The 21,924-nt window shown below is 35.4% G+C and overlaps 2 protein-coding genes across 4 annotated transcripts in view; one reads left to right on the top strand and one right to left on the bottom strand.

Annotated features, from left to right (window-relative positions):
- Cerkl (CERK like autophagy regulator) overlaps positions 1 to 2,510 on the top strand; it is a 113,980-nt gene extending 111,470 nt beyond the window's left edge. For all 3 annotated transcript variants that reach the window (XM_074071218.1, XM_020183235.2, XM_074071217.1), the window contains one exon: positions 673 to 2,510. In XM_074071218.1, the coding sequence (XP_073927319.1) occupies positions 673 to 754 (82 nt within the window). In that variant the 3' untranslated portion in view covers positions 755 to 2,510. The remainder of the gene's footprint in view (positions 1 to 672) is intronic.
- Itga4 (integrin subunit alpha 4) overlaps positions 65 to 21,924 on the bottom strand; it is an 84,784-nt gene continuing 62,924 nt past the window's right edge. Inside the window, exons 18-28 of the mRNA XM_020183230.2 lie at positions 15,466 to 15,616; positions 14,165 to 14,260; positions 13,446 to 13,525; positions 12,848 to 12,937; positions 11,117 to 11,207; positions 8,602 to 8,709; positions 7,589 to 7,714; positions 6,784 to 6,903; positions 3,901 to 3,999; positions 3,375 to 3,494; positions 65 to 2,918 (exon numbers count right to left, since the gene is read on the bottom strand). Of these exons, the coding sequence (XP_020038819.1) occupies positions 2,820 to 2,918; positions 3,375 to 3,494; positions 3,901 to 3,999; positions 6,784 to 6,903; positions 7,589 to 7,714; positions 8,602 to 8,709; positions 11,117 to 11,207; positions 12,848 to 12,937; positions 13,446 to 13,525; positions 14,165 to 14,260; positions 15,466 to 15,616 (1,180 nt within the window). The 3' untranslated portion in view covers positions 65 to 2,819. The remainder of the gene's footprint in view (positions 2,919 to 3,374; positions 3,495 to 3,900; positions 4,000 to 6,783; positions 6,904 to 7,588; positions 7,715 to 8,601; positions 8,710 to 11,116; positions 11,208 to 12,847; positions 12,938 to 13,445; positions 13,526 to 14,164; positions 14,261 to 15,465; positions 15,617 to 21,924) is intronic.

Genomic DNA, 21,924 nt, shown 5'->3' with positions numbered 1-21,924 from the left:
TAGGGTAATTTAAAAAACAACAATAAATCGGGGAAACATAAAGAAATACATGTGCAACTTTAAATAAATAAAAAAGCATAACTTTATTTACCAATCTAATGTAGAGCAAAGACATCTTTGGCTGTAAGTCTCTACATTGGTATTTCAAGTTATCATTCTTGAAATACAGATGTGTCTCAATTTCCATTTCGGGTTTTCAGAAATGGATCAAGATCTTAAGCCTTTATGAGAGGTAGATTGTCACAGTCTTTTTAGTTTCCTCTCACCCAGGCTCCAATACCATTATACTTTGTAAACACTTTATAAAAGCAAACTGCCGAATACAAAGCATTAAACATACTTTACATAAGAACAATTTTACATATGATTTAATGAAGTTTCAAAGGCAACTGTACAGTTTTAGGTTTAGGGACATGTAGACTCATTCTTGGTAATCATTATGACAATGGGCAGAAGTGGGCAGGGTACCCACCAGGTGTGCGTGTTCTGTAGGAGAGCATTTATCAGTCCAGGAGGCTGGTTATGAAGCTTGGAAATAATTACTTGTGTTGATTTTCCAGGCTCTTCAGTTTGCTAGATTGTTATTAATTTGCATGTGGTATACCTTTTGGGTATATGTGAAAAATAATGGTATATTGATGAAATTAATTATTCATATTATTTTTTTTACAGATTACATCCAAGACTTATCAATCTTTATGGAGGAAACCTGGAAGAAGTGAATGATTCCAATGTAACATGTAATTGTTTATAAAAAGAAATGTGAAAGCTAGAATTCTAATACGAAGGAGTTTAGTCATGTTTTAAACAAATACCCAAATATAAAATGTATTTTTTAAAGAAATTAAAATAGCTATTTTTGATGTTATAGGGCTTTGAAAATCAAGATGAAACATATGAAATGTATCAAAAGCAATTCAAATTCTGGCTTTGAGTTGGTTAAATATTGATACAATGCCTAAGAATATGAAATGCTTATTTTTGGTTCCAGTAAACATCAAGATAATGCCAAAGTGTAATCATTTGGGTTCTTTTACATTTGTAGGATTTCAGCCTATGAAGTCTGATATGACATTGCTTAAGTCTACTATGACTTTACAAATGAGGTAAGTAATCCAGAGGAGTTTTAAAAATCACACAGCTAGTTATTTATATAACCAGAAACACTTTTTTCAAAATTTGCAGAGTGGTGTAGTTTTTAACTTATTATACAGGCAAAACATAGCCCAGTAGGTAGCTATGTTCATCTTGTATCTGAGAAACACAGGTCAAGCAATCATAGCACTTGGTTTTCAGTGTAAAGAGCCAAAGTAAAATTTCCTCAGAGTCCATCCCTGAAAGATAGTTCAAAATTAGTACTTGATGTTTTATGAATGAACCTAAACAAGTTCCTGAAATAACTACTTTGCTTTCTATAATGAGAAAAGCATTAAAATATCTTTTGTACAAAAAAATTTAGCTAAGTTTATTTTTGCTTTTTCACTCTGAGTTGAGACTTTGTGCTCAAATGATTCACAAATCTTAGAACATTCTCTGGTCACAGGCTTGTGAACAGATAGCTTTCATCAACCTGGAAATCTGAGGAAGGGAACAGCTGGTAGCAGACACTTTGTGCACAACAATCTTTTCAATCACTTCCTATACCATGTTCAAAATTTGACAACAATGTTCTTAACATGTATAAAATGAAATTATATTCTTGGTACCAACATCACATGTATGAAATAAATATTACAAAAATGGCTATAGTGGTGAATGAATTTAAAGATAAATTATTTAAAATCTAGAAAGAAGCTATTTCATCTTAAAATAGAGCCTTATTTAATATCAAAAAAACCTCAAAAATTTTTAACCACTTAAACATCTCATGGAAATTTTTTGTCACATTTATGTTCACCATACACAAGCTAAAACACATTAAATGCTGATATTTAAAAAGAATAACATGCAAGCAATTATTTCTGTATTTTCTTAATTTGGGACAGTGAGTATTTTGTGGTACCCAATATGGATGAAATATTGGCCCCTTAATCATTGTTTGCACAGCTTTTTAAAATCACTAGTGAGGTACAGTTTTCAAATTTCTTACATATATCAGTGTATATTAGCTAAAGTGCAACATTTACAGTCAAGAATATACATTAAAATTCTTAAGAACTGAGTGTATAAACAAAAATTGAAGGTTTTTTAAAAATGTATTCTTGGATACTCTTGCTAAATGTGTGTTATAGTAATGGATTTATATCTATAATCACACCTGTATTCTTTAAAAAATATATGCATATATACAGAAAGAAAAACCCATAGCTGCCCACTTATCCAGATACTATCTCATAGCTCAAACCAGTGCATCAAATAAGCATGAAGTTTGCTCATCAGGTCTTGATAGTCAGCACATAAAAATGGTTGTTGGAGTAAAGTCCATAGAAAACGTGTTACAAATAAAGGTCTTTAAAGATAAAATATGCTTTAAAATGGTAATGGTCCTCTTTCATTAGAAAATTTGGGAATAGCCCTGTGAAAAATTGTCTCAAAGATGTATTTGAAATAAACAGTATCCCATTGCGTGGAGTTTATTTTTCATGAACAAATCGAAGGCTTTAGTGTTTTTCTACCCATTTAAGAATTACCTTTGTGCAGTTACTTTCTTTCAAAGAGCAATAGTGGCTTGGGTTTTCCCTTTGCATTATGACATATGCCCCAAGGTCCTAAGTATAAGAAGTACATGAGAAAAGTGATTAAAAAGAAAAACTCATGTTTTCTGTAAACAGTGTTTTTGTTCAACCTGAGTCCTTTCAGTTCTCTCAATTTGACAGTCTTTAATCTTCATTATTGCTTTTACTGTTGACATAACTCCAACTATCCCTTCTGTTTTCTTCTTGTAGGATAGATTTGTATTGTCTTTTAAAGAAGCCAGCCTGAAAATAGAATTATAAAAGCAGTTTGATATGTATGTGAGCATTATAACTATAAACAGTCAGCACCAATATGTCTTAAATTGTGTCCCATATAGAACTATTAGGGCTTTTCACAGATTAATGAAAATTAGCTTAGGACACACTGGTTTAAAGAAGCATTTTGTTGTTAATACAGGACTTTCACTAATAAAATCTCCCCTAGATTTACATTAAACATAATATTCAATGTTTTCCAAATTATTTTTTTAAAACAAGAATATGTCTTTCAAAACTAGTGTTACAATTTGGGTATTTATCAAAATAAGTTATTTTTTCCAGACAGACTTTGGTATTTAAACTAGAAGAAATATGAGATCGGTGTTATATATTCACTTAAAAAAGTTAACATTAAAACACTGAAATACTTAAGGAATGGCATTTTGAATAGTTTAATGCTACTGTATATTAAAGGCTTACCTTCCACATAACACATGAAATCAATGAAAGTACAATAAGTCCAAGTAGCAAGCTACTTGAAATAATCACTATAGTGAAATGACGTTTGGGTCTTTGATGATGTAGTCCTTCCAGTAGAACCTGTGTGAATTAAGCAAAAGAACATCAGTTTAGATACTTATATTTCCCTGGAAGCCCCCTCCCACCCTATAACAATTAGAACTGCCTACTCCATTTTCTTGCTGGTTCATGGCCACAGGAGACATTGGAAACTTTAGCAAATACAGTGAGTGGAATGGGATTTAACCACAGCTCTCCCTTGGATCTATCGTATTCTCACTGCTACCAAATTCACCGTCCTAAAGATCTGTGTCTTTCCCTCCCTCTAGTTATGGAAAATACCATGTCTTGGTGATGGGTTCAAGATCCTTTATGACCTGGACACATTAATTTCCAGACTCAGGTACACAAAAGGAAGTAATTATAACACCCTTACAACATCGTTCCATGTAATTTTAGGGCACCGGTTAAAAGAGTATAATCTTACATATGCAACATTTTCATCCTTGTTTAGTTCAATGACTTTTGGATGTGGTTCTGGAAAAGCTGTTGCTCTTATTTCAAACTTGAGTGCTGAAGTCTCATCCTGTTAAAAAGAAACATTGCCTTATCTTGATTCATGGTTTTATCTCATGAAGAAAGGTTAATAGAAATAATTTATCACCATATTTACCTAATCTATTTCCATAGTTTGTCTACCTTAATTTACTTAATTTGTAACTAACTGCAATTCAATGTTTTCCTTTGGTTCCAAAGGTGTGGTCTTAGCATAACTTTATATGACATCATTTCATTGAAACTATTTCTAAGCATGGCTACATTGCAGATAACTTGATTTAAACATTTGTTAGACTATGATAGGAAGTTATTAGTTACCAATGTAATGTTTGCAAATATATTAAATTTTTATTCCCAAGCAAGATTTTCTTTATCTGATGAACATTCCCTCAACTTCACCTTATTTGACCATCTTTTTAGTTTTTTATAAATGAAATACATATAGTCTACTTAATATCTTAGTGAAAAAAATTCTTGTACAAATTGTAATAAAATTCAAATGTAAGATCAGACCTTTATTATCTCAAGCTCCTCCAACAAGCTTGAGGATCTGTAGATGTGCTTTACAGATTCTAACAATGAGAATATATTCTTCAGATAGATTCTTAAAGAGGTCACAACCCCCAAAATACATTTTAGAGCCGGAAATAGATTACATAGGGGACAGCCAGCGAGGTCTGCAGACATCTTTGTCAGGATGTGGACGGTAATACTACCATCATCCTAATGTGTAACAGCTGAAGGTGCTCTAAGTATCCTACAGAGAGTATGATAGCACCTGACAACAAGGAATCATCTGGCCCAAAAAGCCAGTAGTGCCCACTGTTGCAAAAGGTTAAATGACTTGCTGATGGTCCCATGCCTTTTCAGAGTTGAAATTAAGACATCTCTTCCTTATCTGCCTCTCATAGCTTCCTTTTGACCCCTGTGTGGTAACTTAAAAAATCCAACTTAAAACCTAATGACTGCCATTTCCTTTGGCTTGCTATGTACCATGCCCAACTACTAATTGTGAACAAAATTCATCTGGTTTGATGTGCAACACCTCTGGGACAGAGCTATTATGCATAGTGAACAGACAAGGAAAACTGAAAAACAACTTCAGATTAAAACCAGTTTCATCTCTGGAGTAACCTGTGTCACAGTCTTTTGGGTATATCCCCAAGAGTGGTATTGCTGGATCAAATGGTAGATCAATGTCTAGCTTTTTAAGTAGCCTCCAAATTTTTTTCCAGAGTGGTTGTACTAGTCTACATTCCCACCAACAGTGTAAGAGGGTTCCTTTTTCCCCGCATCCTTGCCAACACCTGTTGTTGGTGGTGTTGCTGATGATGGCTATTCTAACAGGGTGAGGTGGAATCTTAGTGTGGTTTTAATTTGCATTTCCTTTATTGCTAGAGATGGTGAGCATTTTTTCATGTGTTTTTTGGCCATTTGAATTTCTTCTTTTGAGAAAGTTCTGTTTAGTTCACTTGCCCATTTCTTTATTGGTTCATTAGTTTTGGGAGAATTTAGTTTTTTAAGTTCCCTATATATTCTGGTTATCAGTCCTTTGTCTGATGTACAGTTGGCAAATATTTTCTCCCACTCTGTGGGTGTTCTCTTCAGTTTAGAGACCATTTCTTTTGATGAACAGAAGCTTTTTAGCTTTATGAGGTCCCATTTATCTATGCTATCTCTTAGTTGCTGTGCTGCTGGGGTTTCATTGAGAAAGTTCTTACCTATACCTACTAACTCCAGAGTATTTCCTACTTTTTCCTGTATCAACTTTAGAGTTTGGGGTCTGATATTAAGATCCTTGATCCATTTTGAGTTAATCTTGGTATAGGGTGATATACATGGATCTAGTTTCAGTTTTTTGCAGACTGCTAACCATTTTTCCCAGCAGTTTTTGTTGAAGAGGCTGCTATTTCTCCATCATATATTTTTAGCTCCTTTGTCAAAGACAAGTTGGTTATAGTTGTGTGGCTTCATATCTGGGTCCTCTATTCTGTTCCACTGGTCTTCATGTCTGTTTTTGTGCCAGTACCATGCTGTTTTTATTATTATTGCTTTGTAATATAGTTTGAAGTCAGGTATTGTGATACCTCCTGCATTGTTCTTTTGACTGAGTATTGCCTTGGCTATTCGTGGCCTCTTGTGTTTCCATATAAATTTAACAGTAGATTTTTCAGTCTCTTTAATGAATGTCATTGGAATTTTGATGGGAATTGCATTAAACATATAGATTACTTTAGGGATTATAGACATTTTTACTATGTTGATTCTACCAATCCATGAGCATGGGAGATCTCTCCACTTTCTATAGTCTTCCTCAATCTCTTTCTTCAGAAGTGTATAGTTTTCCTTGTAGAGGTCTTTCATCTCAAAAGGGCTCTTCAAAATATATATGCTCATTTATAGGAAGAAGCCCAAGTTGTATTTAATTTTTAATTTCATCTTTCCAAGTTCATTATTTAAAACATCTTGGTGTTTGATTTCAATGAAAGGTTTAATTTTACTTTTTAAAATTAAATTTAAAATATGATTTTAAGGGTAATTTAAAGCAGTTATCAATTTCTTTGATTTAATTAAGGCTCATAGATAGTTTCACATGTTTTTTAACTAAGCCACTTAATTATTCTGTAGTTATTTTAGTTTTCATACAGGCGAACTGAAAATAGAAATTAGAGTTTTATTCCAAAATTTTATTTCTATCTTTATCATTTGTTGAATGCCTTCATGCCATCCTGTCTATATAAGATGAGTGCATTTGTAGATCATGGATGAACTTTATCACCACCACAGAGGGTATGGCATATTTTAGACTTACCATTTCCAAAATGGATGGCCGGCCTTCCAACTGGATATGAACACTGGCTTCTTTTCCACTTTCCATCTTCCCAAAATTGCATAAGAAATTTAAGCAGTGTGGATCACTTTGCATGCAAAACTTGAAAAGAATATAAATGTATTATTATACTATAGTTTCCAACATTTAAAAATTAAAAATATTATATAAAATTTAAAAATATCTTTAGTGGCATTTTGAAAATTGTCTCTACATAAACACAGAATTAAATATCTCTTTTCCTGTGTGGCATTTAAAAATTATCTTGCTTTAAATAAAACATAAATGTTTGTTTTGTAAATTCTAACAGAAGCCAAGTGTTAAAAGTGGAGCACACATGCAGTCATTCTTAGTAACAACTGTGTGGGACAGAATGAAAAGAACAATATCTGATCAGAGTCTTGTCGAGTTACATGTTCTTTGTTTGTTGCACAACTTGGATCATTTGAAAGTGATGACTGACTGCTTTCTCAATTTCTTTTCATAAACACAGTAAGATGAAAAGAATTAAAATTAATCTCATGCCACAAAGTCTTTCCAGTGACTTGGTGTCCTGAGGGTCTCAAACCATGTCTGATTGGCAAATAAGGTGCTTGTTAGATAATGAGGACCCTACAATATATATTTAATTGTCTCATTATATTTGTTCTTTACCTTCAGCAGTGTGACCTAAACTTACGTCCTTTCTTACCACTCAGTTGACAGCTCAAATCCATTGACTTTGGTTTTAAGTGTTTTGTCTCTCTGTTGGAAAACAGAAACTACCCTCTGAAGAACTGAAACTTACCAATAGCCGCTTATCAGTCTTTGAGAAAAATTTGAATATGTCTTTCAAGATTTCCACTGTGCTCTTTTCCTGCTTGGAGGCACACTCTCTCTGGTAATTTTTAAAGTGGCATTGTCCAGAAGTTGTCTATAAAAATGGAAAGCAAAAAGAAATATTACCTTTCTGTACTGGACTACTGGAAAGAACAAAAACAACATAGTTTTGAAAGTTTCAATTGATCCTCTTCTCTAAAGTATATCAAATTTCTCTGAAGTTGTAAAAATAATTTTGGCAGAATCATTTGGGAAGAGATTCAATCTCTGTGGGAAAAATAGGAGCAAATCCCTAATAAAAGATATAGATCCTAAGCTGAAAAGATGGTCTTAACCTTACAGAAATATGAGAAGAAAAATGACATTTGAACATTAACCTGAAATTAAACATTTCATTGGCTTTACTCATAAAACAAAATGATATAATAACATGTCTGATTATATCTGGAATTCAAGTAAGATTTTTAAAAATTAGATATTAAACCTACTTAAGTAGACTTATTTGGCAATTGCTTTTTCTTCATATTGGAAGATAAAAAGAATTCTGATGGATCAATACTGGAAAATTGGTCTATAGCTAGTGATTGGAATATTTCTTTCTTTTAAAAAAATGCTCCATTCCTGATGTTCAACAATGGGTTCAAGTTTTATGGCTTCAAGCTATATTCTACCAACTAGATTATTTCCACAGGCCCATGTCACAAAGAAAAATGTATCCTAAAGTAGTTAATACAGATGATATGACAAAGTTCTATCATTATGTAAGTCAAATGAATAGGCTCTACCATAATTCTTCAGTCTAAACAATGTATAATACTAGAAGAATATTCAATATATCGTAAATTTATAGCATTGAGCATGACTGAAAACAAGTGAGCAGAACTTTCCATCTTAGCAATTTTGCTTAGAATAAAGGATCGGCTTGCATTTGTTTTAGTATTTAAAACACACAAAGATCAGGTAGAAGGAATATGTCTTTACCTGGACATCTAAAATGTTGAACAGCTTATTAGTTTGGGGTACAAAAGAATTTGGTATCATTAGGTCCACACTAACATTTGGAGCCATGCTTATGCCAGTGTTGATAACCTGAGAAAAAAATTAAACATTTAAAAATCTTTATCATAAATGTGAAGTATAGCAATCAATGAACTTTTAGGTGACTATTCAGCAGTTATGCTCAGAGAGGTTTGTAGTTGGCAGCTACATAGCAAAGACAGAATACCCATAGTCAAACTTTTAAAAATTTGCTAGTGATCTAAAACTCTACTCGTTATTTCTAACTTAATATTTTTTTTCAATCAAAAAAATCCAGGCTGATGGTTTATTGAAGAAATAGTCTTAAGAAAAATACATCAACATACATTTACATGTCACATTGTATATTTTAAAAACATCATCACTTAGTCCTCATAATCATCCTGTGAGGTAGGTCAATATTTTACAATTTACCAGATGAGGAAAATGCTAACAGGTGTTCATGATGTTCCCAAGATGAAAACTGAAAAGTAACAAGACTTGAATTCTTGGTATTCTATTTCTATTGAGAGGATAATCATCAACACTAAAAGAATAATTTCCTATTTAGGGGGATTATAATGTTAATGTATTCAGAAAATTGGAAGGAGTATATTATTGGGTTTTCAATAATAATTGGGCCCTTAATTTTCAAAAGCACATAAGGAAATAATATTTCATTATTGTTGATGATAAACCTGGGGATTAGAGATCTCTGATAAAGGACATAGGAACAAAATATTGCCAAATGGGAGATTAACAATAAAACCAATACAGAGTCAGAAAAAAGATTTGCCATAACACCTAACTAGGGCGGCTCCAAGTCCTGTAGTAGTCTTCTAAATGTATATGACATAGATGAAGAGCAAAAGTGTCCCTAGATTTGGGACAGTGGTTAACTGTGGGATCACAGAGGCACAGAGCAGTTGCAGAAGGAAACATCAGCAGTGGGGACCCTGTAGTACCCAAAACACTAGGCCAGGTCTTCCTGAAGTTAGTAAATAATCACTTTAAATTGCAGTTATCCCTTTTTCACCCAATAAAGTTCAGACTTTCAACAACAGCTATATACTAGAAGAGACTCTCCAATCCTTCAAGCTGCAAGCTTCCAATTTCTCCAGTCTGTCACCCCATTATACATTGGTTAGAAAACATTTAACTATTAATTATAAATTAGTTAATAGACCTCCCAGGGTCCAGAAACTCAGTTTCCATTTTAGTTTATCAAAGCACAAACCACCACTGTATTCTGACAAGCACTTTTTGGGACATCAAAGTGGAAGACTAAAGTTTTTCAACATTTGTCTATACTAGTGTAACAAAAAATCAAGTAGAAATAAAAGCAATAGGACTTCAAGGTCATTATTTTCCAGGGATCTGGGACAGAGTAGAGGAATTTGCATTTTGAATAGGTACCCTAGAGACTCTAATATATATTTTGAAAAGCATTAGTTTACAAAATGTCATAATTTACCTAATCTAAGACTTACATACTATATAGAGTGTTATGCAATGCTAAGAATGTTTGGGCAGTGCTTTTGATTGACAAAAATATTTTTCTACATATTATCTCTTAACATCTGTGATGCGACCAAAGTTTCAGCTTAATGGTAGCATTGAAGCTTTATATATTAATACTTCCAGATCAAGATTATTCAGGTCAAGATAGAGTGGCTTACACATATAATCCTAGCTACTAGAGGTAGAGATTGTGAGGATCTTAGTTCAAGTCCAGCTTAGGCAAAAATTTCCAAGACCCCCATCTCAACTGATAAAAACCTGGGCACAGTGGTGTGCATCTGCCATCACAGCTGCTATGTGGGAAGCATACAGAAGATCACAATCCAGGCTGGCCAGGCATAAAGCAAGATGCTATCTCAAAAACAACAAAATCAAAGTGGCTGGGGTGTGACTTAAGTGGTAGAGCACCTCCTAGCAAGCATGACACCCTAAGTTCAAGCCCCAGCACCACCAACAAAAAAATTATTCATAATTGATAAAGTGCTATAAATCCCCAGTGCCGCTAAAAAAAAAAAAGTGCTATAAAGTCCTTGTGATATGTGACTCTAAACAGAGAGGGGAGAGGTAAGAGTTTCCTTCACATAGGGACGTTTGGGTTATTATAGATCTGGAATCACTAATTAGAGATTTATCTGATTTTCCACCAAGGATGTCTTCCCTCAGTCTCTCTGTCTTGCATGCATTGCCAGCAGATTCAGCTCACCCTGTAACTCTGCCTGTTCCAGGCGTTATCTCTGTTCCTGCGTGCCCTGTACATGTCCTGTAAGGGGATGTGGGTTTGCATACCAGGGGAGAAGAAATGGGAGGAAGGCAGTTGCAGGCTGAGAGGAAGAGCCCAGAGCCCCAGCACAGAAGCCCCTGCAACAACCATGGTTGCATGGCTGAGGGACATCCTAGGAATGTGAAGTCCCTAGAGCGAAGCCCAGTTACAAATATCAATACAATGAACTTTTCTTACATGGAAAGTGAAGTTCATTTTCTCTGCCATGCATGTCTCTGGCTCATTTTCGTCACTTGATCCATACACAAATGAAGTTGGGCTCACAAAGCTGATAGGAACAAAATCAGATTTAATTAACTGTCCTCTTTGACAAGGTATTATAAACAGTCTTTCACTTTGGGTGTATTTAAGAGACTCCATGGAATACTTCTGGTTTCTTGGTCAGGTAAGAATCACTTTTGAAAAAGTGATGAAATGAGAAGACCACATGCTCTGACCTAAGTGACAATTTTTTTTTCTCACCAATATATATTTTTTAACCTTCCCTGAGTCTGGTTCATTCTGCAGATGATTCTTTCACTTTGAGTCCTAAAATGATTCATGCAAATTTGGCAATTATGGAGTCAGTCCTTAGCTTTTCCCCAGAACCTTCTACCACAATCTAATCTGTTCTTGATCTATTTTCATCTCCAATTCTTTCTGACTATTTGTAATATTCCCCAAGTCTGGGAACCAAGTCAAATACTGATAAGTATGGTAAATTTTTGGTTGGAATATGAGGTTATCACTCTTTTTACCTGTGAATAGACATATGTGTGGTAAGCATTGAATACTAGGAAATGCTTTTCTAGGAAAATCCCATCCTATAAGATGTTCCTATTTGGCAGCTAATATTAGGTGCTACCAAATTAGGTACCTGTTAAATCGGAGAGAAATTATAAATAATCAAATGGCACAGCCTTACATTGTTTAAAGCTGTAGAACAGTCCTTGCCCCAAATAATGACATGTGAATAATGGGAACATAAGAGGAACATGCTATCGCATTTTATTTGCTTATGTATTGATTCTTGAGGTCCTGCTCTCCAGGGAATGGCCTTTCCTCCCTTTTAGCTTACAAACTCGATACTCCAATCCATTAGCTTCCGATACTAGCAGTTTATAGACCTGTATGCCATTTTCACGGGTAGTTAAACTGATATGGGGTTGCTTATATTTAGAGCAATGAGAAAAGCTCATTTGTCTATTTTGTTCTGTATCTCATATCTTCTAGTGCTTTAAAGATATAATTTTAAAGAAAGACTAATAGCCAGTGAAATCAATAGAGTTTTTCTGAATCCATGTTTATTCTTCTTCCACATATCTTCTTGGATCTGAGGTACATCCATTAGTGATTTCTAAAATTATGAGGAAGCAATGAATGCTGGTACCAGAGCTGTATTTGCAGAATTCCACTGTCTCATAAGTTTCAAGAGTGAGCAAGAGATACCTTGTAACCAGCTCTCTCTTGCCTCAATCCACTTGCCACATGGGTAGATGTGGGTTTGGAGTTGGCAATTTGGCCAAGCCTACACTTTTTTCCACTTCATTCTTGCCATGGCCACTTGGTATGATTTTGTAAACTTCATACTCCATAGCTCTGCATGCCCTGTATTGCACAGTATATAGCCAAAAGACTGATTGTGCCCTGCTAGGAACTTATTGGCATTCTTTCAGTATGAAATCCATACCAGCTGGTCACAAGTTTGAGGTATATCAGGGATGACTGTGGAGTAGGTTAAAATATTGAATAGCTAAGCACGGAACCACACACTGAGATGATTGCTAAAAGAGAGAGTATCCTTTTCATTTAAAAAAATTAAATATGATTGTAATTCAGGAAAGAAGCAATAGAGGGCTGGGGACATGGCTGAAAAAAGACAAAAAAGCAATGAAGCTGGAACTGAAAATCAGCTCTGAGTCTACTTACCCATGAACCGCTAGCATAACCTCGTACCTTAGAGGTATTGCTAACATCACTTGGTTATCCTGTAGGTTGTCCTGTTTTCCTTCATTTTCACTATAGAAACATAGAAAATCACCTGTTAGAATCCATCAAACACAAAAATCATCTGTGGAAGGAACTAAGTACATACTATGTATACCTAATAGATTTTGCTGTTTGTTTAGAGCTTTGGGGGATAGGGATAAAAACAGATGCAGTAGTAAGAAGGTTTTTAGAACAGGATTGAAAGAAATTTGCTCACATTAATTGATCATTTGCATCTAATGCTAGAGAGAGGGGTTTTTGTTTTTTAAAACAGATATGGTTGGACATGCTGTGAACACCAATATTCTCAGTTTCTTAGGAGGTGGAGACAGGAGGATTGACAGTTTGAAGCTAGCCCAGGCAAAGTTAGCAAGACCCTATCTCAAAACCAAAATGTTAAAAAAAAGAACATTATGTAAAAGAAGTATTTTTCTATAGAAGATTAATGGAGCACAGCTTCATGGTTCCCCTAAAGCCACCCCTAAAAACATAGGGGTACATTTCCTGTAGTATATTATCTTTTCACAATGAACTATACCAGGACGCATGCACTGTGATGTTGAGGTCCTCGTTTGCTCTGTTGAGTGAACTCACATCCAGGAGAAAGCTGATGTCTGTCTATAAAACAGAAGAAAGGTACATTTTAAAAATAATTGAAAATATATTTTTGTAATGTCAATTTTACTTTGACTTAGTAGTTTTTGCCCTATGGAATATAGAATTGAAACTGTTCTATAGGCATAAACTACCCTTCACCTGACAATACACACAGGGAAAATGTGTTTATGGCTAAAGTGCCAGCATTTCCACAAGTAGCATTCAGAGACAAAGGCCTCTCTGAATGTGAAGACAGGCAGGTCCAGACGGACAAAATTAGAGATGCTTTAACAACTTCAGTGAGGACTCTTGCCAAAAACACCTTTTTGTATAGCAGAGGTAACATGCCCGGCAGACAGGGCCACCTGGGGTGGAGTGGGGGAGTGTTGGGAAGGCTGAACAGGCAAGCAGAATTCTGATTGACACATTCACTTGCTTGCCCGTCTCAACATAAACATGTGCTCCCCGCCTCCCCCACAGCTTTAGACAGTGAACAGTGCCAAGAATATAAACACAAAGCTTGAAGATTTCAGGATGAGTTGGTTTTGCTTTCACTCCATCACTTAGCAACATATCCTAAGTCAAAAACTATTGCAGCCTAATGGTAAGGAAAAAATATATTACTGTAATAAATAAAAACCATAAATGCTAACTGCTTACCCTTGAGAGATGGTCTACATATATATAACCAATGCTGCAGTCAAGTTTTACCATGCCAGAGCTGTCTTTTACTTCACAGTTAATTTGTTTCTCTTCCTAAAAGGAAAAATAAAACAATTAGTCTGGGTATGAAAGAAATAAGAAATTTATAGCTTATGTTTAGAGATGTTTTTTTGAAAAGAAAGCCATCCTAAAAGTACTTACTTCCTAGGAAAGCATTTCCTATTTCATTTGAGGGCAAATAAGTAGAAATATAAATGAATAATATAAATATGTATGTACATGTATATAGTAATATTTATCCAAGTCCTCCATAAAAAATTTCTAGACTTGTAGCTCTCTCATTCAGCTTGGTATATTTTCCATTTAATCTAACATCTAACTCATTGAAAAACTGGGATTCAGGGAATCCGTTAAGTCCTCATTTCATTCTTCTGCTTGGTATATGAAAATGTGTTTAAGGTATTTAACCAAAATAACTATAATCACAATAAGTGCATTTAAAAAAATATATCTCCTGAATACCTGGAGTTTCTCCTCTTTCTTTTGAGATAGACTCCTAATACTCTAGAGAAAGGGTTTAATAGTTATTTGTGAGAGGTCAAAGTTCTCTCTCAAAAGCCCTTGGTGTAATGTGGTTTCTGAATCAGACATGGGTAAATTTGCTAAAGGATAGAAAAATCTCACAGGAGGAAGGAACTAAGGCTTTGCTCTTTGAAACTCATCTTACTAATATCTCGCTGATGGATTTAAGTGTATATGACTGAGACACAGTGGTAAGGAAGGTCTCCAAGAACTCCAATCTCTTGTGGTCAAAGAAACATTTGATAAAACCCATGTTTGAGAGTGGGATTTTAGAATCAGCGGAGGACTTCCGGTTCTGAAGTACTAGAAGTTCTTTGGGAGGAAACCTGAGAGTCTGTACTTAAAGCAAAGACTGTGGGTGCTTGGCATGGAAAACAAATATTGCTCATGCAAGGACCTCAACCAAGAGGAGCACTTTACAGAAAAGCATGTGGCAGTGAGGATGCGATCCCACGCAAGCAGCTCTCTCCTTTTTGCACTGGGGAACAGGAAGCTGAGGCTCCTCAACTTAGATCCCAAGGAGATTACCTTTCTTCAGGAAGTCTCAAAATAACTACAAGCCCAATTGTTAATATTTAATTAAGATTTATGCCCCAACTTATTTATATCCCAATAAGTGGGATATGAATGGGGTATGTGAATTATACCACTTACAGTTTTTAAAAGATTCAGTAAAATCTAAGTAGCATTATGCTATTGTGGTGTGCAGTACTTACCAGGTCTAAAATCTTAATGAAGTAAAGACCAGCGGGAAGTCTGACATGCAGAGTTGTTTCATATGCATCATCCCCAGCATTGAACAAGGACACGTTCAACATTACCACCTTCATACTCCCAACAGCAAGGTAGGTTTTATTTTCATATGGCCTAGAAATTAGGTAATACTTAGCTCCCATTTAGGAAATAGAATTCCAATTCCATATATTTAATATTTATACTTACTAAAATATTAATTTAGAAAAACAACCATGGGAAATAACCCCATATAAGCAGATTTAAATCCATACAAAAGAACTCAATTTCTCATGTTTCAAAGAAATTCAGTCAGCTATTGCCAAAGAAAAGTTTGGTTTATTAGTTAAAATGAAGTGGTCTGTTTTTACTTTTCTGCTTAACTTCTATAATTTCAATATTATTTTGTAATATTTTCTAAAGGCAAAGAACTTTTTTCCTTTTTCTTTCAGTCTTCAAATAGACACTGAAGAAAGTACTTCTTTACTAAACCAAAGGATTAAAAATGGGTTTTTTTTTTTAACTGGGAGAAAAGCAGAATAAGGAAACCCAGGGAATATATTGATAGAAGTGAAACAAACATGAATAAAAATTATTATGCCAATCAGGTGGGTGTCACAAAAACCTGTTGGACTAGCATTAATTTCTGAAGCAAGATGGCTGGTCACCTATACCATGAAATAGGTCAAATTAAAAACAGAATTGCAAAAGTCCTCCACCATCCTGTGACTTGCAAAGAGTAGATTGCAGCAATCAGACATGTAAGTCCAGACCCTGATATTGTAACCCATGCTTTGGGATGGGGTGCCATCCAACCTGTAATAGTGGTAAGTTAATGTTTGGTGAAGATTTGGTTTATGTATACTTCATGTGATCCTCACAGTGTTTTAAGTATGAGGAACTTATGGCTGAGGGAACGTGCTTACAGGACACAGCTGGGACGTTCTAAAGCCTCATAGCAATCACCACTTCTACATGGTACAATTTCTTTCCCATACAGAGGGTTAGGGTAGCTTCATGCTTAAGGAACATTCAATTCCAGAATGTTACAACTTTATAAACTTTCCCCAACCACAGCAAGTTCTTTGTCATCTAACAATTTTTAAATGAGAAAAATTATTTCAAACTAGAGGATGTGACCCAAAAGAAAGTCATGACAGTAAAACAGGTAAATATTTACCTAGCACTTTAAAAGTTTCTTCTATGTTTAAGTCGTGCCAATCTGATCAACATTTGCTTAGAAGATTAGTGCTTGAATAAAGTACTTATGAAATACTAAACACAGAATAGCCATGTGAACTAACTGAAGACAAGAGATAGAGAAGGATAGCCGAGGAACATGTTTCAGAATTTTTGCTTTTATGCATTACTTGAAGATATATGAATGACTGCAATTGAAAGTTATAGTATAATAAATCAGGTACTATGTTGATCCCTCATATAAACATAGTTAAAATACAATTCACTGTCTCATAGAAAGAGTACAATAAAGGACAGAATTATAAACAAACATCAACAAATGTTATAAATACATGGGAAAGAGTTTTGAACAAAGTGCTCTAAGAGACCAGGGAAGGAAACCACTTTTGTCTGGTGGTAGTAAAGGCATGTTGTTCTTTGCTTTTCTGTTACTCTGATTAGTATGGCTATGGCAAAGATCTTTTTTAAAGTCTGAAGATGTTAATACTAAACCTGAGTTAAGTTGGATTAGACCTCTAATTGATTTGCTTCAAATCCGTATCCTCTCCTTTAATCCAGTCACCCCACTGCCAGAAGGTTATTTTCAACAAAACAAACTAGGCAATGCCACATGTCTGTGTAGTAGCTTCCAATGCCTTCCAGTGAAAAATCCCACTTCTTAGCATCACCTCTGAGGTCTTCAAGGGCGGCCCATGCCTTGTTTTCTACTGCATATGCTATTCCTCTGCTCTAGCCATATTTACCTACAAACAGGTGTCCAAACACACCAACATATTTCTTGTCTTAATAAGAACTCTCCCTCTGAGTTTAACACGTCCTCTTTCTGTACCTGCGTAACTTGTATTTGCTTTTCAAGACTTAGCTTCAACACTAGTAACACTTAGTAGTTCTTCTCACCCATATTCACTGCCAACCACAGACACCTGCACTGCTTTCTTCCCTGCAGTGGCTTCTCCCCTTTCCAAGACACACTGGGCACCTATGTAATGCAGCACTTTTACAATGTACAATCACCATCTGGTTTCTCTTACCACTAGACTAAGTTTACTTGGAGGGGTCACAGTTAATACTGCTTTCTCAGAGACTAGCAACACAGTGAGCAAAAAATTTGTACAGATTCACATGTACATATCAAACATTAAAAAAGCTGGATTATACTCAAGAGACATTAAAAAAAAACCCAGGAAGTTACTGGATAAGTTATTGACTTTTAAGTTTATGAAATCAGTCAATATAAATTCTATCAAATTACAGTTAGATAGCCATGTTTATCTCTTCTGTGAGGGTACATAAATTTCAAATGTTTCACTAAGATAAAGTAACATCTGGAACCCTCACATTTATGTGACCTGCACCCCACCCTACAACCTAACATTTTAGTGGTAACACAGCTACTGAAATGACCAAATTAATGGTACTGTATGACCATGGTAAAATCAGTACTAGAAAGGGAAAACTATTTGCCTTTCCAGTCTTTTTCCTCCTTTGTAACACTACAGATATCAAAGAAAAAGAGATGAGGGACAGTTCTGGATATACCATCTCTATCTTCTGGTCCTTAGGTATGAGAATTTTGGTGAGGCTGGAGGCACATGTAATAACTAGTACAGTAGTCACTTGAAATGCTGGCTTCATTTCAGGTGGAGGAAGTTGATGGAGTGACTGCTATCCCAGCATTTAGGGGATGGGTGAGATTCACTCATTCCTGTGTTGTGCACCTGTGGGTTAAGTCAGTAGATGTATACTTGGTGGTGGTATTAAGTGAGAATAAAGAACATAGTTGTTCTGCATTCCCCTACTATTCTGAAATCGAATTATAACTAGAGCAACCTATAAGGTTCTAGGAATAAACTTCAGCTTGACATTAAAGTTTAATTAAGATTTGTAGAAGAGCTGCCTAGAAATAGACGTCTATAAAATATTCTGGCTTGTAACCAAAGCATTAGTCACTGAACACCTTTGGGAGAGAAGTTGGCACTTAGTCAAGCAACAGAAGGTGGAGGCACTGCACAAACAGACAGGTTCCAAGCAACAGCAAATTAGACACAATGCTCACATTTCAGCAGCGAGACTCCTGGTTTATTTTCCATCTTTAAGCTCTTTTCCTACGTTACCACAATTACAATTCTATTCTTTTAAACTTACATCTCACTGGATCTTGATTCATTAACAAGATGCGATCAGAAAGATACCCACTAATGTTCTATGTGAGACCATATAAAGGACCAGGTGCACATCTGGAGGTGTGACAAGACTGAACTAGTGCTTTCCCTGGGACGTGTGGCTCATTCTTCATTAAAACATGCATAATGCAGACTTGAAATTTACAAAGCAGTCTAGAATCCACATAACTTACACAAATCAAGGTGCTGTGTACACACAGAATCATAACTTAATAAGTGAAAGAGGAAAAATAGAAAACCGATGCATTGCAGCACCAGACACTACAGTTTTACTGAGGGAAAAACATACTTTTATTTTGCAAGACATGTTCTCTAAGTCCTAATGCAGTAGGTATACTTTGCCTCCACAAAATGAATTAGGGCTTCATAGATAACTGGTTTTTTATCAAGATTCTAGAACAAAAGACAATGTAAACTGATAGCTGCATTACTGTGTCAAGGTACATGACACGTTTGACAAAAGAGTGACCTGGAGCAAGTGGCATACAGCCTCAATTTTATCCTTTTTTTTTTTTCCACTATTGACTCAGGAAGAAAGAAAATACTGAAAAATTCTTGCCTACTAGACTAGATCAAGTTCCTGGAATTTAAGAAGAGTTTATTGAATAAAGGAAAACTGAGGTTAAGAGGAGAACAGCAGGAGAACCTGGATTGGATGTCTTGAGTTATAACTAGCATGTTTTAGGGTTAAAGCACATAATTCATCCTCTTAAGCTGTTAGGTCAGTGAAGCTTCCTTTCCCACCATCTCTATTTTAAAAAGGCAATTTCATTCGACTAGCTCTTTGGGTAGTTAATAGGCATAGTGACAGATGCTTCTCATTACTGTGTATCTAGCAGTTTTCTCCCCTTTGGCTGCTTATAGGACTATCCAGGTAGTAAACAGCATTTTTGTGATATTGCATAAAACAAACATTTAGTTCAGCTTTAGGGACTGCAGCATGATTGATCGCATCATATGATCACAAAGACTCCATTTTTCTTCACCCATGATCAGTTCAGGGGAGAGCATGTGGTACGGTCTGGAGAGTCAGATTACATTTGACAGGCACGTCCCTTCCAGGAAAGGAAGACTCAGAAAGAAAAAGCATTCCTGTTTTTACAACTTTTTTCTTCCTGGGGACTGTTGCAGTCATTTTGTAACCATGAGGAAAAAGGCAAAAGAACGGGAAGGACACCTAGCAATGTCTAGTTTTTCAAAGCTGCCCAGCAAACCTCCAGACTGCTTTTTATTCAAAATAAATTTTTTAATTCTTTAAGTCACTATTAGTCAAGGACTGTTACAGTTAAAAGCATCTGTAACTGTTAGGAAAGCAATCATTTGGGAAAAGCCTGCATTCTTACCTAGAAACATGGCAGCTGTGCAGAAGAGAAATAGTGCTATTTCTATCAGAAGTGAAAGACCCGATTTTAAATTGCCTATGTAATGGACAAAGTAAATGTCCATTACATTTGTAGTTGTAATCTCGATAGTCATATTTGTATTATATTTGTAATCTTGATGGTCATATTTGCCCATCTTTATTTTGCAGGGGAAATATACATGAATGTGGTTTATTGTACCAAGAGCTAGACATGTCAACTTAATGAGAAGCTAAGACTGAGTGCATAAGCACTGTTTAGAGTGCTGTCAGCAGTTTATTGTTGAAGGCATCAGAAACTCATGTTCTTTACTAAGTAAATACATTTACCTAAAACAGGTTTATAGATTTGGGGCACACAAATACCATCAGTGCCATTGGAGTTATAGCTGGGAGAATGCAAAGAACATATGGTTGCAATTTGCCTACTGTTACTGAGAAATGAGCTAGGACACCTAAGTGAGAGAGGCATACTTTTGTCTGAGAGAGGATGATTTACTAAAAACTCAAAGCAGTTTGTCAGAAGCTTTCATTGTGGATCTGAAAACTTAATTAGAAGAGTTCTCATTTGAAAGTTCCTCAAATAAGTTATCATTTACCTAAAAGAAATTGCTTGTAACTTTCCTAATTGATGCAAAAAGCCTAGTGCCTACCACTTTACACTGGCATTCATGCCACTTCGGACCTCCCAAGACTAAACTTACTCAGCCAGTTATGGGCAGCAGCATTTCCAGGACATAGAGCACATATGCAGGATGATGTTCAGAATTCACAATGTTTTGTAGCCAAATGAAATTCTTTTGTTATGATCTATAAGTGTTTTATCCACAGGGGACATATTCCAAGACACCCAGTGGATGCTTGAGCTGCAGATAGTATTGAACCCAACTAGACTATGTTTTTTCCCCACACATCCTTATCTATAATAAAGTTTAATTTATACATTAGACATAGTAAGACATTAACAGTAACTAATAAAATCAGATAATTATAACAATATACTATAATTCAATTGCCAGGATCACTACTGTTGGGCTTTGGGACCATTGCTAAGTAAAACAGGATTATTTGAACACAAACACTGTGATACTGTTACTGATAACTAAGCCAGCTACAAAATAGCCAACAGGGTATGTAGCATAGGCACTGTGGATAAACTGCCCAGAAGGATAAATAGGGAGAACAGAGAATGACAGGGAGAGATTTCATTATGCTACTCAGTGCACTGTACAATTTAAAATATATAATTGTTTATTTTTTGACCACGGGTAACTGAAACCCCAGAAAGTGAAATTAAGGATGTAAGGGATGATTACCTTATCAAAACTGGTAACATCTTTTAATGAACTTTCACACGATAAGCATGGGCTGCTTTATTGCATTTTATCTTCAAAACAATCCTATAAAACAGGCAGTTTTTACCTACTTAACATGAAGAAATAGGCTAAGGCGCCTCTTAAAAGGCAATCCAACTGGCAAAATGGTGGATAGAACACACGAGCCAAGTTGGTTTGATTTCACATCTGAAACCCTTCACCACCACATTGGTTCTCTGGATTTAGTGTGAGAAGAACTTGGAACCTTGTTAATAGTGTGCCTTTCTGTTACTATTCACACTAACTCTGCTTTAGAAGGTTTGGGTTCTCGAGACCTGCATTTCTATCAGGTATTCCAGGTGCTCCCATGAAGGGGATCTGCCT

The sequence above is a fragment of the Castor canadensis genome, chromosome 4, assembly GCF_047511655.1.
Source record: "Castor canadensis chromosome 4, mCasCan1.hap1v2, whole genome shotgun sequence".
Classification (NCBI taxonomy): Eukaryota; Metazoa; Chordata; class Mammalia; order Rodentia; family Castoridae; genus Castor; species Castor canadensis.
The sequence above is the reverse complement of the archived record's forward strand: the minus strand, read 5'-3'. Positions and strand labels throughout refer to the sequence as shown.